General features: G+C 40.5%; 2 protein-coding genes across 2 annotated transcripts; one reads left to right on the plus strand and one right to left on the minus strand.

The window, feature by feature from the left end:
- Window positions 1-2,777: 2,777 nt before the first annotated feature.
- On the minus strand, window positions 2,778-5,297 carry LOC129720054 (uncharacterized). Its single transcript, XM_055671466.1, has one exon. The coding sequence runs from the start codon at window positions 5,295-5,297 to the stop codon at window positions 2,778-2,780; it is 2,520 nt and encodes an 839-aa protein (XP_055527441.1).
- Window positions 5,298-6,881: 1,584 nt separating this feature from the next.
- LOC129720055 (uncharacterized) lies at window positions 6,882-9,587 on the plus strand. Its single transcript, XM_055671467.1, has one exon. The coding sequence runs from the start codon at window positions 6,882-6,884 to the stop codon at window positions 9,585-9,587; it is 2,706 nt and encodes a 901-aa protein (XP_055527442.1).
- The last annotated feature ends 9,501 nt before the right edge of the window (window positions 9,588-19,088 follow it).

The raw sequence follows: 19,088 nt of genomic DNA on the forward strand, positions 1-19,088 counted from the left end.
GCACGTGAGCGGGTCATTGACATTATGAAATGAGCACATTTACCTATCTGAATTTTCTCGCACACTTTATTGAATTGGCGAAACTATTTGCACACGTTATTCGACTCTATCTAATTTTAAAATTTAATACAACTCTACTATGTTCACATTATATGACTTACTATTAGAAACTTAAAAGAAAAACGCGGACAACAGACACACGCGCGACACTTCCGAAGTGCTTGGCGGACTAGGACGAAATGAACGAGCAATGTAAGTCCTCAGATAGGAAGGTGAAGGTGATTCCGTACGACTTACAGGAAATACGTAATGTCCCGCCAACTTCTTCGGGTTACTTCGGAAATCTACGATTCTTTTGGCTGTTTCATTTTGGAATCTTAAATTAGCTCTATCTGTCCCTTTCCAACCTTTCTTCGAGGTTTCTTCAGAGACTATCGCGCTAAGTGAGTCTGAACGGGATTGTGAGCGGCTGACACTTAGAGAGAAATTATGCGATGGGATTGCGACAAGTGTACCGAAATAGCTAGCCTACATCTTGGCGCCAGCAGTTATGTTGATTTCGAAGTTACTAATAAATGCTACGGCTACAAGACGTGGTGACCAACCACAGGGCAAGTGATTTGTTTAACTTGAAGGCAGCCACAGGCGCAACCCGCTGCTATCCTCTGTTACTGCTGAGTGCTGATATCTGCTGTCAACGTTGTGGACGGTCCATCCAGTTCACCTTCCGACTAATAAATGTAGCTAGTTTTCCCAGAAACACTCTTTTATAGCCGAAGGGTGCTACGTAATAGGCCACGCCTTTCAGTTCAGGTTTACCATTTCCTTATGTTCTTTAGACGAATTATTCCACAATTCGCATTTGATTTTTGTATCCAGCGAATAAACACCGATGGTGCTCTCACACACGCAACGGTTTTAACCCGTATCTTATTGCGGTTTGTAACATCAAGCGATTTCGTTTGCTTGCTGTTGCGTGTTGCATCATGTTGCAACTTGGCAGCTAGGAGACGACGAAATTCTGTTTATGCTGATTGATTGAATCGACTTCATATTAGCTCTGCATAGTCGAACTAACTGCTTTTGTGAATGCGTTCTAACAGGGCAGTTTATTATTCAATGTCGGTTATGCTGATCGCAGCCTTTGCGCTGCCCCTACAGTGGGGGGTTTACTAAATAAAGTAAAAATTAGACAACTAAAACAGAATTTGATTGCATCCCGCACAGAATGTCTGCTTGTGTTGATGCCAGAAAATTATTAACCTTCAATTATTTTTTATGTGCCTTGAAAAAAGCATTTTGCGGTTCAAAATCGGTTGCTAATTACAACCTTTGAGCTGCCCTAACATTGGGGGAATTGAGATACACGGACAACATGCATTGTGGAAGCTATTTCACATTCAGTAAATTAGACGGGTGCGACAAATTTAAATTGCTAGGATGCAACACAGAATGCATGCTTGCGTTGACAAAAATTATTAACTTTCAATGACTTGTTTATTTGCCTTGAAAAAAGGCATTTTGATGTTCAAAATTGGATTTCCTGATGGCAATCTTCATGCTGCCCCAACACGGGGGGAATAATGGCAGTCTGGTGACACACGCTGAGAAAAACCGCGCTGCTCCTGAGACGTGGTGACCAACCACAGGGCTAGTGCTGCTGCTAAGGAAGGACGACTGCTGTTGTCGCTGTCTAGAACTATTATGAGCGGCTCCGGCTGAAACAGGCTCTTATATAGGCCAAATAGCATGTTTTCAATTGCAAGGTATATGATCCTGTCGACCGTGCTTGGGAAGCAAGCATATAACGACCAATCAGAGGTCGAATTTTTCGTCTTGACAGACTTGACTATTTTCAATAGTACAATAGTGTGAATAATAAAATTACAACTATCTTATTTTGGGAAGAATCTTAGAAGATTTTCCAACCTATTGCTGCAAGAACGAAGGAAATCCATCGAATACTAACCGATTTATTAGTATTTGAAATTGGACATATTTTTCACTTTTTTCGGTTTTAGATTTTCATTTCACATCCCTATGTAGCCGAACTTCCTGAGTAGTATTCTACTTAGTATTCTACGTAGTATTCTACGAAGTATTCTACTTCAAAAATACTTCTACCACTACTGACAGCCAGACACAGAAGCTTGATCAACTTCACGTGTACGAAGCAGTCAGCGGCTTAGAAGCTTTTGATTTGCCAAAATGAACATTTAATTTCAACGATAATACATCATGCATAGACATGATTATATATGATAAGAGATTTAGAAAGAGGCTAACTCCAACGGTTACCCTCACAGTAAATTCTAACCTAATAAACGATTTACAATTTACATTACAACATATAGACGGCAGGCCTGCCCTAACAAAAGCGAAAACAAACGAACAGTTAAATGCGCAAAGTAATGTCGAAATTAACTCAAAAGTGAAAAAGCTAGCAATTCAATCGAACGATGTAATTTTCTCATACATCGACATGAATACATTTAAACAGATAGGCAACGCTATTCTTCGGAATACTGCCATAATAATTTATAAGAAACCTGTTCAAGTTTCTACAGAGACTGAGATAAGCAGCATATTAAAACAGTACCATGACTCTGCAACTGGAGGTCATATCGTTATAAATAGATTATATAAGAAACTCAAGTCCCTTTACACCTGGCCAAAAATGAAGCAAACAATTTCAGATTACGTCGGAAGTTGCAAGCTTTGCAAAATAAACAAACATGCAATACCTGTAAGAACACCCGTTGTAGTTACTACTACACCTAACACAACCTTTGACCATCGGTCCGTTCGCACTCACTGAAAATGGAAACCGCTATGCAGTTACACTGCAATGTGATCTCTCCAAGTATGTTATTGCAATTCCCGTTCACTATGTGTGGTGTACAGTAGATGTGACACATTTCTAAAAATGGTAGTGAAGCTGTGTGTTTCGATCTATCTATTATGCATGTATTCTCTAAGTCGAATCTGTGTTCTGTGTCGATGCAATGCTCAATGAGAGCGGTTTTCTCTCTTAGCTCGGATAACTGGTAGTTTGTCTGTGTGTCCGCACTTAGTATCTGGTTGAGTTTGTTTACGTTCGATACATGTCCGTAGAGTCTGGTTTTTAATTTGTTTGAAGTCATTCCAATGTAGCTGCTGTTACAGCCGCTGCACGGAATTTTATAAATAATGTTGCTGTTTTCGTTTTTATTTGTAGGATCCTTAACTTGACTGTGGAAGCTGTTCACAGTTTTGTTCAATTTTGTGGCGATGCAGATGTGCGGATAATCCTTTTTGAACAGTTTAATGAGACGATCACTCAGTTTGGGGATGTAAAGGAGAGATCTGTAAGCAATGTCTGTGCTGGGTGTTATGCTGGTTGTGCTTGCTAAGGTGACCATATCCTGAAGGTTGTTTGCCGTGGATGGTGCATTGCTGGCTTGATGTGGTTGCTGAGAGGACGGCGGTGGGGCTGTTGGCTGTGGAGCTGTTGTGGGTGGAGGTGCTGGTGGTGGCAGTGTGATAGCTGAAGGATGGACAACTTCTTGTTGCCTAGAATGGTACAGGTTGATGAGCCGAGACACCAGGGTTCGTGGGTAGCTATTAGCCTGTAGGTGTTTGTGAATGATGGTGTTTACGTTTGTCGCCTCTGGATTAGATGTGAAAGAGGTAACGCGGTGAATAAAATTGTTGGCTACATTAATTTTGTGTTTGTATTGATGGTAAGAATGGAAATTTAGCATTCTCCCAGATGAGATAGGTTTGCTATACCATTCGGTGAAAAGTGATTGATCCTCCTGTCGATTTATCAGCAAGTCCAGAAATGGTAGTTTGCGGTCTTGTTCTATTTCAATGGTGAACTGAATTCGGTCCTCCTGGCTGTTAAAGGTGTCTAGTACGGTGTCGAAGGAATCCTTCGGGATGATGAGAAACAGATCGTCTACATATTTGCGTAGAATAGGGACTTCAAAGGGAAGGTGGCTTAATGCACTATGGATGATTGATTCGAGTACTATATCGGCTAATATTGGGGACAAAGGAGAGCCCATAGCTGTTCCGTATGTCTGGTAATAAAATTTGTTGTCGTATCGAAAATAACTTGCCTCCATACAAAATTCTACTATTTCCAAAAACAGCTCAAGGTGGATCTCGGTATTTATTTCGTGCCAGCGATCGGTGATGGTCTTGGTTACCAGTTTTCTCGGTACGTTCGTGAACAGAGAAACAACGTCGAGTGATACCATGATGTGATCTTCGGGGAGAATGAATGATTTTAGCTCATCGCATAATTTAAAGGAGCTAGCTGTGTTGAAAGTGTTGGTGAGGTGGGTGTTCAGTATGTTAGCCACAAATTTACATAGCTTGTAGGTCGGAGCGGAGTAGTTAGGCACAACAGGACGTAAAGGGAGATTTGTCTTATGCGCTTTAGGTTGTCCATAAATTCTGGGACAAACAGCATTATAGGTTTTTAACCATTTGGCAGTCTTGGAGTCTATGAGTTTCAAGTTGAGTAGGGTGGTTACAAAATTGTTGTTTTTCCTTTGGATTTTTTCTGTGGGGTCTCTGGGCACGTTGCGGTATGTTGCTTGGTCATCGACAAGGGCGCGTATTTTCTCATGGTATTCCTTAGCGTACATAATGACAGTGCGATTACCCTTGTCAGAGGACAGAACCAGGATTTCGGGATGAGCTTTCAGAAACTTAGCTGTTGTCTTCTGTGCTTCAGTACACCATCTGCCTATTGGTTCCAATGCATCAACCAGTGATCCAAAACCATGGATGTAGTTGAGAATAATGTTGGTAGCTCTGCATCGGTTACTATCCTGTATCCGTTTGTCTTGGTGCGACTGAATGATGGTTTCCAAATCGGACAAGACATTGAACAGAGGGACCTGTGAGAGATGGGTGACAGGTAACGCGAACTTTGGGCCGAGACTCAGTGATGCAGTGGTCTCTGGAGGCACTTGTACGTTGGTCGCGTTCGTTATAGCTTTCTCGTTGGTCTGTATGGTTGACAGAGAGTTCATACATTGAATAATGTTTTGTAGTTTGTTGGTGGTAGATTTATTTCTGTTGTTTAAATTGTTGTGGAATGCGGTTGACTGGGTGTCCAGATAAGCTGTAGCAATGCTGTCTCCTACTATTAACGTGATGACTTCTTGTAGGTTGTGAATGGATCGGGAAAGAGTGTTGATTAGATGATATGTTTGTCGTATTTCCACGTTGAGTACAGCTTTTTTGAATTTTATGATGATCGTGTTTATTTTGTTCAAGTAAGGTCCATTTTCGGCTAGCATTTGATGTACATATTTGAAGCTTCGAGTGATGTGGTGAGGAAAAAACACCGTTCTTCTTACACTTTATCAGAAACAGTTTCCTACTAAGCATATTCGCCAGTTTTCTGTTGTCTAGAGCATATGCCTTCATAGCGGTGACCGCTTCGGAGCCATAGTGTGTATTAATGTACTGAAAGAAGTTACCTTGTATATTCGCCATTACGATTAATTGGGTGGGAGAGTTCGACTGTAGGTGGTATCTAGAATTGGGATTTCGGCTTAGCAGTCATTCATCTCAGAATTTAGAACGAAGTTATTGTCATTCGTCCCAACGTTTCAGCACTTATTGGTGCCTTCATCAGGGGAAACTGTTCAAAGGAGTAATTTATTAATAACTTTGCATTTTACAAAACTTTTTCCCTCAACTTACAATGATGATTATCGGACTACGTCAGGTGGTTGCATTTAAAGTTCACTAGTCACTAATTTTAAAAAATTTTTATCATTGGACAATCTAAACAAATTGAAACAACATGAAAAAACTAGCCTAAACATCGAAATACACTTTAATGCTTACGTTCATAAGTTTGGTGGTGGGAGGAATTTATTTTCACTGTCGGAGTAGTGTGGCGGTTTCAGCTTGTGTTTCTGTTCAGTTAACTGTTATACCATCTTGATTTAGGCTTTTAAGTTTGTGTAAGATCCCCGCGTATGCTGTGTTGAGGTTGTCCACATCAATACGGCGGTTCACTATGTGTGGTGTACAGTAGATGTGACACATTTCTAAAAATGGTAGTGAAGCTGTGTGTTTCGATCTATCTATTATGCATGTATTCTCTAAGTCGAATCTGTGTTCTGTGTCGATGCAGTGCTCAATGAGAGCGGTTTTCTCTCTTAGCTCGGATAACTGGTAGTTTGTCTGTGTGTCCGCACTTAGTATCTGGTTGAGTTTGTTTACGTTCGATGCATGTCCGTAGATTCGACTTAGAGAATACATGCATAATAGATAGATCGAAACACACAGCTTCACTACCATTTTTAGAAATGTGTCACATCTACTGTACACCACACATAGTGAACCGCCGTATTGATGTGGACAACCTCAACACAACATACGCGGGGATCTTACACAAACTTAAAAGCCTAAATCAAGATGGTATAACAGTTAACTGAACAGAAACACAAGCTGAAACCGCCACACTACTCCGACAGTGAAAATAAATTCCTCCCACCACCAAACTTATAAACGTAAGCATTAAAGTGTATTTCGATGTTTAGGCTAGTTTTTTCATGTTGTTTCAATTTGTTTAGATTGTCCAATGATAAAAAATTTTTAAAATTAGTGACTAGTGAACTTTAAATGCAACCACCTGACGTAGTCCGATAATCATCATTGTAAGTCGAGGGAAAAAGTTTTGTAAAATGCAAAGTTATTAATAAATTACTCCTTTGAACAGTTTCCCCTGATGAAGGCCCCAATAAGTGCTGAAACGTTGGGACGAATGACAATAACTTCGTTCTAAATTCTGAGATGAATGACTGCTAAGCCGAAATCCCAATTCTTGATACCATCTACAGTCGAACTCTCCCACCCAATTAATCGTAATGGCGAATATACAAGGTAACTTCTTTCAGTACATTAATACACACTATGGCTCCGAAGCGGTCACCGCTATGAAGGCATATGCTCTAGACAACAGAAAACTGGCGAATATGCTTAGTAGGAAACTGTTTCTGAAAAAGTGTAAGAAGAACGGTGTTTTTCCTCACCACATCACTCGAAGCTTCAAATGTGTACATCAAATGCTAGCCGAAAATGGACCTTACTTGAACAAAATAAACACGATCATCATAAAATTCAAAAAAGCTGTACTCAACGTGGAAATACGACAAACATATCATCTAATCAACACTCTTTCCCGATCCATACACAACCTACAAGAAGTCATCACGTTAATAGTAGGAGACAGCATTGCTACAGCTTATCTGGACACCCAGTCAACCGCATTCCACAACAATTTAAACAACAGAAATAAATCTACCACCAACAAACTACAAAACATTATTCAATGTATGAACTCTCTGTCAACCATACAGACCAACGAGAAAGCTATAACGAACGCGACCAACGTACAAGTGCCTCCAGAGACCACTGCATCACTGAGTCTCGGCCCAAAGTTCGCGTTACCTGTCACCCATCTCTCACAGGTCCCTCTGTTCAATGTCTTGTCCGATTTGGAAACCATCATTCAGTCGCACCAAGACAAACGGATACAGGATAGTAACCGATGCAGAGCTACCAACATTATTCTCAACTACATCCATGGTTTTGGATCACTGGTTGATGCATTGGAACCAATAGGCAGATGGTGTACTGAAGCACAGAAGACAACAGCTAAGTTTCTGAAAGCTCATCCCGAAATCCTGGTTCTGTCCTCTGACAAGGGTAATCGCACTGTCATTATGTACGCTAAGGAATACCATGAGAAAATACGCGCCCTTGTCGATGACCAAGCAACATACCGCAACGTGCCCAGAGACCCCACAGAAAAAATCCAAAGGAAAAACAACAATTTTGTAACCACCCTACTCAACTTGAAACTCATAGACTCCAAGACCGCCAAATGGTTAAAAACCTATGATGCTGTTTGTCCCAGAATTTATGGACAACCTAAAGCGCATAAGACAAATCTCCCTTTACGTCCTGTTGTGCCTAACTACTCCGCTCCGACCTACAAGCTATGTAAATTTGTGGCTAACATACTGAACACCCACCTCACCAGCACTTTCAACACAGCTAGCTCCTTAAAATTATGCGATGAGCTAAAATCATTCATTCTCCCCGAAGATCACATCATGGTATTACTCGACGTTGTTTCTCTGTTCACGAACGTACCGAGAAAACTGGTAACCAAGACCATCACCGATCGCTGGCACGAAATAAATACCGAGATCTACCTTGAGCTGTTTTTGGAAATAGTAGAATTTTGTATGGAGGCAAGTTATTTTCGATACGACAACAAATTTTATTACCAGACATACGGAACAGCTATGGGCTCTCCTTTGTCCCCAATATTAGCCGATAAAGTACTCGAATCAATCATCCATAGTGCATTAAGCCACCTTCCCTTTGAAGTCCCTATTCTACGCAAATATGTAGACGATCTGTTTCTCATCATCCCGAAGGATTCCTTCGACACCGTACTAGACACCTTTAACAGCCAGGAGGACCGAATTCAGTTCACCATTGAAATAGAACAAGACCGCAAACTACCATTTCTGGACTTGCTGATAAATCGACAGGAGGATCAATCACTTTTCACCGAATGGTATAGCAAACCTATCTCATCTGGGAGAATGCTAAATTTCCATTCTTACCATCAATACAAACACAAAATTAATGTAGCCAACAATTTTATTCACCGCGTTACCTCTTTCACATCTAATCCAGAGGCGACAAACGTAAACACCATCATTCACAAACACCTACAGGCTAATAGCTACCCACGAACCCTGGTGTCTCGGCTCATCAACCTGTACCATTCTAGGCAACAAGAAGTTGTCCATCCTTCAGCTATCACACTGCCACCACCAGCACCTCCACCCACAACAGCTCCACAGCCAACAGCCCCACCGCCGTCCTCTCAGCAACCACATCAAGCCAGCAATGCACCATCCACGGCAAACAACCTTCAGGATATGGTTACCTTAGCAAGCACAACCAGCATAACACCCAGCACAGACATTGCTTACAGATCTCTCCTTTACATCCCCAAACTGAGTGATCGTCTCATTAAACTGTTCAAAAAGGATTATCCGCACATCTGCATCGCCACAAAATTGAACAAAACTGTGAACAGCTTCCACAGTCAAGTTAAGGATCCTACAAATAAAAACGAAAACAGCAACATTATTTATAAAATTCCGTGCAGCGGCTGTAACAGCAGCTACATTGGAATGACTTCAAACAAATTAAAAACCAGACTCTACGGACATGCATCGAACGTAAACAAACTCAACCAGATACTAAGTGCGGACACACAGACAAACTACCAGTTATCCGAGCTAAGAGAGAAAACCGCTCTCATTGAGCATTGCATCGACACAGAACACAGATTCGACTTAGAGAATACATGCATAATAGATAGATCGAAACACACAGCTTCACTACCATTTTTAGAAATGTGTCACATCTACTGTACACCACACATAGTGAACCGCCGTATTGATGTGGACAACCTCAACACAGCATACGCGGGGATCTTACACAAACTTAAAAGCCTAAATCAAGATGGTATAACAGTTAACTGAACAGAAACACAAGCTGAAACCGCCACACTACTCCGACAGTGAAAATAAATTCCTCCCACCACCAAACTTATAAACGTAAGCATTAAAGTGTATTTCGATGTTTAGGCTAGTTTTTTCATGTTGTTTAAATTTGTTTAGATTGTCCAATGATAAAAATTTTTTTTAAATTAGTGACTAGTGAACTTTAAATGCAACCACCTGACGTAGTTCGATAATTCTCATTGTAAGTCGAGGGAAAAAGTTTTGTAAAATGCAAAGTTATTAATAAATTACTCCTTTGAACAGTTTCCCCTGATGAAGGCACCAATAAGTGCTGAAACGTTGGGACGAATGACAATAACTTCGTTCTAAATTCTGAGATGAATGACTGCTAAGCCGAAATCCCAATTCTTGATACCATCTACAGTCGAACTCTCCCACCCAAATAAGTAGTGTAATGTAGTAGATACGATCTTGATGTATTTTTGTTTATGTTTAGGTTGGGCATGCGTTTATTTGTAACTATATTTTGTATGTCAAAGTTACTGTCGATTAAATGTAAATTAAGTTAGAGCGTTTAAAAAAATTTAATATAGGGACTAGAATAAATAATATAAATAATATATATAAATAATCTTTTCGGTGCAAAGTTATAAAGTACACTACATGGAACTTATTTAAAAGTTAGTTTTTTGTACTTAACTTTTGTTAGTTGCATTCTACACGAAAGTGTAGTTCGGAGGAATAGTAAGAGCGTACAAAACACACATTTTTGCCGAAGACCATATATCTCCAGGACTTTTCCTTACAAAGTTATATCATATTTCAGATTATTTTTTCGATAACTTCAAGAACGTATAGGTTAAAAAGGGGCAAGTGGAATCATGATGTCAATACTTTTCCTTGAAGTTAAGCTGAAGTACTATAAACTTCTTTAGGTTCCATTTGTCCCAATCCACCCATTTTAGAGTACGGCGAGCATATGTCACTGTAGGTTTTCATATATCAAAAATACTAACTTTTTTGTGTTAAGAGATAGAGAAATGGTTTATTCGGCAAAGTTTTAGAACGTATAAAAATATGAAACTTTGTTGAACAAACAAAATTTCTATCTTCATTGGGAACAGAGTTCCAGAGTATTTCATGTAAAAGTTACTTAAAAGTTAGTTTTTTGTATTTAACTTTTGTTAGTTAGTTTTTAAATAGTTTATTTGACACGGCACGATACAATTTATGTTTAACTGAGCCAAGTACATTTTTTTTAAATTCTAAATTAGCAGGGAAAAGAGGGAGGCCTTTTCTTTATTCTCGCGGCCGACTACGAGCTAGTGGGGATTTAAGGTGAGAGGAGGGGAGTTACAATTTTGATTTTAACTATATTGAGTTATACGATTTATTTATTTGTACATGGCTAAGCAGTGATGTTCTATTTGAGCAGTTTGGACTGAGGTGTCTGCGTGAACATAAAGATGCCGAGTCTTCGTTTGAGTGTCTCCAGCTTAGTGTATCATTTTCTTTCAGCGTGTAGCGGGAATGGTAATCTAACAAATAGATAGAAGAGTTTCATATTTTAATACCAGCGTGTTTTATGAACACGTATAGCTGTGTCATGTACTGGAGATCACCGCTTCCCAGAATGTCTCTAACGGGTACGTTCGGTTGTTTTCCTCGGGCCCGAAGGGAATCTATAAGCTCAGACCTAACACCACAGTATTCGGTACACGACCAAACAACATGCTCGATGTCATGGTAGCCATCGCCACAAACGCAGTGATTACTGTCTACAAGCCCTATACGAAAGAGATGCGTGTTTAACGTATAGTGATTGGACATAAGTCTGGACATCACGCGAATGAAGTCCCGACCTACATCCAACCCCTTGAACCATGCTTTCGTCGATACCTTAGGAAAAATGGAATGTAGCCACCGTCCCAGTTCATCTGAGTTCCATGATGATTGCCAACTGTTGAGTGTTCTCTGACGCAAAATGCTATAAAATTCATCATAAGCAATTGGTCTTTCATAAATATCGCCGTCAATAGCACCCACCTTAGCTAAAGAGTCAGCCTTTTCGTTACCCGGAATCGAGCAATGAGAAGGGACCCACGCTAAGGTAACCCGGTAATTTTTATCTGTTAAAGCACTTAAAAACCGCCGTATTTTCCCCAGGAAATACGAGGTGTGCTTCACAGGCTTCATTGATCGCAGAGCCTCAATGGCACTGAGACTATCTGTGAAGATGAAGTAGTGGTCTATGGGTAGGGTTTCGATGATTCCAAGAGAGTACTGAATAGCAGCAAGTTCTGCGACGTACACGGAATCAGGAGCATCGAGTTTGTAGGAGGCGGTAAAATTTTCGTGGAAAACACCGAAGCCAGTGGACTCATCTAGATAAGGTCCGTCAGTGTAAAACCTTTTATCATAACTAACATGTTTAAACTTATTGGAAAAAATCTTAGGGATCTCTTGGGGTCGCAATTGATCCGGGATACCAGAAATGTCTTGTTACATGGTGGTGTCGAAGAATATAGCATTATTAGAAGTAGCTAAAAGTGCGACATTGGAGGAATCGTATGAAGAAGGATTAATATCTTGAGCCATATAGTCAAAATATAAAGTCATAAATCTGGATTGAGATTGAAGGTCGACCAACCTCTCGAAATTTTCAATTACTAATGGGTTCATAACTGTGCATCGAATTAGCAACCGGTAAGAGAGATTCCAAAAACGATGTTTCAACGGAAGAATACCCGCTAACACTTCAAGACTCATAGTATGGGTCGACTGCATGCAACCCAAGGCAATACGCAAACAACGATATTGTATTCTCTCTAATTTTATAATGTGCGTGTTCACGGCGGAGCGAAAGCAGAAACAACCGTTCTCAAGAACTGACAATATCGTTGTTTGGTATAACCTTAGAAGGTCTCCTGGGTGAGCACCCCACCAAGTTCCGGTAATCGTACGAAGAAAATTAATCCTCTGTTGGCATTTTTGTGTCAGATACCTAATATGACAAGCCCAGGTGCATTTAGAGTCGAACCAGACCCCGAGATATTTAGCGACTAAAACCTGAGAGATCGTTTTACCCGTTAGTAGGAGCTGCAGCTGAGCTGGGTTATGCTTCCTAGAAAAAACGACCAGCTCAGTTTTCTCCGGAGAGAATTCGATACCCAGCTTAAGAGCCCATTCAGACAAATTGTCTAAGGTATCTTGCAATGGTCCTTGCAGATCGCTAGCCTTGCCACCAGTAATGGATACAACGCTATCGTCTGCAAGTTGCCTTAGCGTGCATGAATTTGCAAGACATTCATCGATGTCATTGACGTAAAAATTATATAAGAGAGGACTTAAACATGAGCCCTGGGGGAGGCCCATGTAACTAATTCGGAAAGTTGTCGAATCGCCATGTGAGAAATACATATGCTTTTCTGACAACAAATTGAGCAAAAAGTTATTCAAATTTGGTGAAAGTCCCTGCGAATGAAGTTTCGCGCTTAAAACTTCTACAGAGACAGAGTCAAAAGCCCCCTTAAAATCCATAAACGCAGAAGCCATTTGCTCTTTTCGAGTAAAGGCTAGTTGAATTTCAGTAGAAAGCAACTCTAGGCAATCGTTCGTCCCTTTGCCCCGGCGAAAGCCAAATTGAGTATCTGAAAGTAACCCGTTGTTTCGACCCATTTGTCTAACCGTAAGAGGATCATTTTCTCCATTAATTTCCGGAGGCAAGAGAGCATCGCAATCGGCCTATATGAATTGTGATCAGAGGCAGGTTTCCCGGGTTTCCGAATAGCAATGACTTTTACCTCCCTCCAGTCATGCGGAACAATATTTAGCTCAAGAAACTTGTTGAACAAATTCAACAAGCGTCTTTTTGCAGAGTCGGGTAGATTCTTCAACAGGTTGAATTTTATTCTATCTAACCCTGGAGCCTTATTGTTGCACGACAGGAGAGCCATTGAAAATTCCAACATCGACAATGGAGGCTCTTCCGTAGTTACTAATAACGCGTCGCGAAAGGTTTTCTGTTCCGGTACAGAGTCTGGACAGACCTTTTTGGCAAAATCGAGTATCCAGCGATCTGAATACTCCTCGCTTTCATTCGAAACGTCACGGTTCCGCATGCGCCTAGCGGTATCCCAAAGAGTGCTCATCGCTGTTTCCCTGGACAACGCTTTTACGAACCGCCGCCAGTACCCGCGTTTTTTCGCCTTTACTAAGCTCTTCATCTGCCTGCCCAGTGCCTCGTACTTTCGAAGCAGGTTGACAGTGAACTACTCCCGGTAGTTCTTATACGCCGCGGACCTTCGCGCGTACAGCTCAGAGCACTCTTTGTCTCACCATTTGTTGGGAGGACGCCGTCTAATCGTTACCCCGGGTATCGGTTTCGTCTGAGCTTGAGTCGCGGCGTCGATTATCAAGCCAGCTAAGAACGCGTATTCTTCCTCCGGAGGAAGTTCCTCGTGAGCCTCGATAGATTGCGCTATAATAGACTCATAACACTTCCAATCAATATTACGTGTAAGGTCGTAGGAAATATTGATTGGGTTCGGGGGAGTTGAACCATTAGCAATTGATATAACGATTGGAAGATGATCACTACCGTGGGGATCGTTGATTACTTTCCACCGGCAATCTAACGCTAGTGATGTCGAGCAAAGGGATAGGTCAAGCACGCTTTCACGTGCTGGAGGATTAGGTACACGTGTCGCTTCCCCAGTATTCAAAACTGTCATATTGAAGTCGTCGATCAAGTTACAGATTAAAGAAGATCGGTTGCCGTCGTACAGCGACCCCCATAGCGAACAGTGAGAATTAAAATCTCCCAATATCAAAAAAGGCGCGGGAAGCAACTCTGCTATATCAGTGAGATGCTTCTGTTCAATCCGCGCGGATGGAGGCATATATAACGAAACAAGGCATAGGTCTTTTCCATTCATATTCGTTTGAATGGCAACGACTTCAATATTCGAGATCGAGGGGAGGTCGATTCGGAAGAAGGAATAGCCATTTTTAATCCCTAAAAGTACCCCTCCACCGTGTGAGTCTCGATCTCGACGAATAATGTTAAAATCGTGGAAATTGAGTTGATCGTTCGAATTGAGAAAGGTTTCACAGAGCGCAAATGCGTCACAATTGTATGTATTTATTAAATGAGAAAATAGATCGAATTTGGGGATGATACTTCTGCAATTCCACTGTAATACAGTGATAAAATTCCTAACCTCTTTCGCCGTATTAGTCATCGAAAGATATGATAGCTGAAATGAGGGGCCAAGTTGCTGCTAGTTGCATCAAAAAGGTTTTCACTGTAGGAAGAAGGGCAAGAAGAACATTTTGTAGGGGATCTGGTATGTTGAATGTTTTAAATATCCAGGCCACAATATCAGAAAATTTTATGAACCCTGTTTCTTTTTTATCTTCTGATCGAGAAATGGGTGCACGAGGGGTTTTTGGTGCCCCAGGAAGCGGTGGGTACTCCTGGTTTGATTTAAAATTAAAACCGGGAGGTACTTGCTTCGGTTTATCTTCACCGCTTCCTTTTTGTGTTGGCTTATTGGTCATTCCGCTAGGGGTTATCTTGCGACCTTTGCGAGAAAGATTAGGAGAGTTGATCATTCTCCTCTTCCTAGATCCTTCTGGCATGGCATAAGAACACCCTTCGACGGGATCGTCAGATGTACCCTCATCGGTTGGCAAAAAGGAAAAGATGTTTCCTGTCGAGGGTGGCTCAGCACTCTTCAGCATTTCTGCGAAAGAGCGCTTTGATCGTTCCTTGAGGGAACGCTTTATTTTTTCCTCGCGCTGTTTGTACGCGGGACACGCCGAAAGGTCATGCCGAGTTCCCTCGCAGTAAAGACACTTTTCAGTATCCTCACTGCAAGCGGTCTCAGCATGATTGCCTCCGCACTTGCTGCAGCGTGCCTTGTTGCAGCAGTAGGTGGCTGTATGACTTGCAGTTTTGGCAGTGCATGACCCGCGGTACGAACAGGCGTACAGGCAGACGAACCCTGTCCAAAGAGATGTAGTTCGGCAGTGCGGATCCGGCGAATGTTACACGGAAGGAATCCGAAGGGAAGAATTTCTTCTTCCCTTCTTCGATGGATACTGAATGCAATTGCTTGACATCCAGTATCTTTACATCTTGAATCAGGGGGTTCTTGAAGCAGCCAACCCCGTGACGCAAAATGTCATCGACCGTGAGGCTTCCTTCGGTAACCACACCGTCGATCTCCACGTCCTTGGCAGGAAGTACACGCGGTACTCTCTCGTGAAGAGCTCGTAGCTAGCAATTGCGTTTGCTTGCTTCAAGCTACTCACAACAACTCGCAGTTTGTTCGGTCTAACCTTTGTAATTTCGGTTACGTCCGAAAACTGTTTTGCCAGGTCCTTGCCGATTTGAATTATATTTAGAGGCTTCTTTATGGGCCTGGAGTAAGCTACGAACGGACCTTTCGAAGCATCTGGGTAAGCTTTCACCCGTGTTGCCGGTACCCTTGGTACGGAGCTAGGTAGCGGGGAAGGTAGAGGGGAATTGATGGGGGAGATCTCAATCTCTTCCCCAGTTGTTTCCACATCCAGGAATAGTTGCACCTGCATGTCGTCCATTTTGCGGGAGCGTTACGCTCTACCGCACACAAACGATAAATATTCGAATGTGGGGGGGGTCAAGTAGTTGCTATTAAATTTTAAAAACAATTTTTCAAACTACAATGGATCAAAATAGAAAAAAGGCAGTAATACTAATACTAATAACAATAGTAATAATAATAATAATAATAATAATAATAATAATAATAATAATAATAATAATAATAATAATAATAATAATAATAATAATAATAATAATAATAATAATAATAATAATAATAATAATAATAATAATAATAATAATAATAATAATAATAATAATAATAATAATAATAATAATAATAATAATAATAATAATAATAATAATAATAATAATAATAATAATAATAATAATACTATTAATAATAATAATAATAATAATAATAATAATAATAATAATAATAATAATAATAATAATAATAATAATAATAATAATAATAATAATAATAATAATAATAATAATAATAATAATAATAATAATAATAATAATAATAGTAATAATAATTATAATAATAACAATAATAATAATACTATTAATAATAATGATAAAAATTCTTAAGTGAATACTTCACCGAACGTCTAAGTCACGACCTCACGGCTGATAGTAGGATTAATCGAGCGTCTCCGCAGAACAAACAATGACGATCCAGCTTCGTGTTGTGACACAGTGGCCGTATCCTACACGCGACCTTGTAGATGCCACTTGTAGTTGACTTCCACTCGCTCGATCGTATGGTGGTCCGTGCTGCTAGCGGGGTAACAGCGGTGTGGGAGAATTATTCTTGCTGATATATCAGCTGCGTATCGGATCTCTGGCGGGGTAGCCTGCCCCTACCAGTGTGCAGAAGATGTTTCTGCCGATAAACTACCGGCTATTGTTATCGCGCAGCACAAGAACTAATCGACAAAAAAAAACACCCGTACGATAACTCGTGTATTGTTATTTTGATTTTGTTAGTTACATTTTGCAAGAAAACGTTGTTCTAAAGAAGCATTTGGGCATACAAAATACACGTTTTTGTTGAAGGCCACACATCTCCACGACTTTTCCTTACAAAGTTATAGCGCATTTCAGCATATTTTTTCGATAACTTCAACAACGTATAGAATAAAGATTAGGTGGATTGGGACGGATGGAACTTATAGTAGTTTTGAGCACTTGAGCTAGACTTTGAGAAAAAGAATTGACATCATGATTCCACTTGCCCCTTTTCTTTATACGTTCTTAAAATTATCGAAAAAATATGCTGAAATGTGCTATATCTTTGTAAGGATAAGTCCTAGAGATGTGTGGCCTTCAACAAAAACGTGTATTTTGTATGCACAAATGCTTCTTTAGAACAACGTTTTCTTGTAAAATGTAACTAACAAAAGTTAAGTACAAAAAACTAACTTTCAAGTAACTTTTACATGAAATACTCTGTAACTCTGTTCTCAATGAAGATAGAAATTTTGTTTGTGCAACAAAGTTTCATATTTTTGCACGTTCTAAAACTTTGCCGAATAAACCATTCCTCTATCTCTCAACACAAAAAAGTTAGTATTTTTTATATATGAAAACCTACAGTGACATATGCTCGCCGTACTCTAAAATGGGTGGATTGGGACAAATGGAACCTAAAGAAGTTTATAGTACTTCAGCTTAACTTCAAGGAAGAGTATTGACATCATGATTCCACTTGCCCCTTTTTAACCTATACGTTCTTGAAGTTATCGAAAAAATAAGCTAACATATGATATAACTTTGTAAGTAAAAGTCCTGGAGATATATGGTCTTCGGCAAAAATGTGTGTTTTGTATGCTCTAACAATTCCTCCGAACCACACTTTCGTGTAGAATGCAACTAACAAAAGTTAAGTACAAAAAACTAACTTTTGAATAAGTTCCATGTAGTGTACTTTATAACTTTGCACCGAAAAGAGATAGGATTTTCATTTGTTCAACAAAGTTTCATATTTTTGAATTTTCTACAACTTTGCTGATAAAACTATTCTTCTATCTCTTCACACAAAAAAGTTAATTTTTTTATTTTAAGTATAGTACACTTTTCATATTTTTTGACAATTTGCAATTATGCGGGTCATTCATACAAACAATTGCTCCGAAGACACTATTAAGCTAGGATGAAGTTGAAAGGTGCTATGGAATTAAGTTTCACTTTTTGCCTTATTGGACCACTGTGCAGTGGACAATAACGAAATAAATAATTAAAAACTAATCTGTACTAAAAACTGAAAATACAACCCTGCTGATGCACCGCACAAAATCTGCTGCACTATGCACGGGGAGAGTTGCAGATAGAGATGCTGAGAGGTGGTAGAGAAACTTGGGAGCCGGATACTGTCTTCTTGACCTGACCGGCGACGAGTAAAGACGTGATTACTCGGTGAAGAGCCCACACACGAGAACCGATTCTATACGAAGGAAGGCCATTTCGTGCCATTAAAGTGAAACTTAGCACCAAAAAGTTAGTGCGCCGGTTAAGAAAAACAAGTCAGCACCCGTTAACATAGTCTGGCTGAATCCAGGCGGAAAAGCCACCGACCGGACCCCCGGTTTGACGCAGCTTGTGAGGTCGTAGTCATCCTGGACAGGAACTACGACGGGCTGTTGCCCCCTCCACCAACGGCATCGCGGCGACCATCGCGACGAGCACCGTGCAGAGCAGCAGCGGTACCGCTAGTGCAACAAGCGCAGGCCACATGCCTCCCCCACATTCGGACGAGCAGAGTGAGTGGTTGTTTAAAATAAAAACTAGTAAAAATATAAGTGAGTTGAATTCTAGGTTCCGAAGTAGACCCGGAGCCAACCCTGAGGACCATCGAGTCTCTCACGGCCGACAGGGAGTAAAGAAAAGAGGTCTTGGGAACCCAACCCCAAACAGTCCCCAGA

This window comes from Wyeomyia smithii, chromosome 2, assembly GCF_029784165.1.
Source record: "Wyeomyia smithii strain HCP4-BCI-WySm-NY-G18 chromosome 2, ASM2978416v1, whole genome shotgun sequence".
Classification (NCBI taxonomy): domain Eukaryota; kingdom Metazoa; phylum Arthropoda; class Insecta; order Diptera; family Culicidae; genus Wyeomyia; species Wyeomyia smithii.

Bases quoted from the DNA above. Each gene is read 5' to 3' on its own strand.
- LOC129720054 (XM_055671466.1), bottom strand. From the start codon at position 5,297: ATGCTAGCCGAAAATGGACCTTACTTGAACAAAATAAACACGATCATC.
- LOC129720055 (XM_055671467.1), top strand. From the start codon at position 6,882: ATGGCGAATATACAAGGTAACTTCTTTCAGTACATTAATACACACTAT.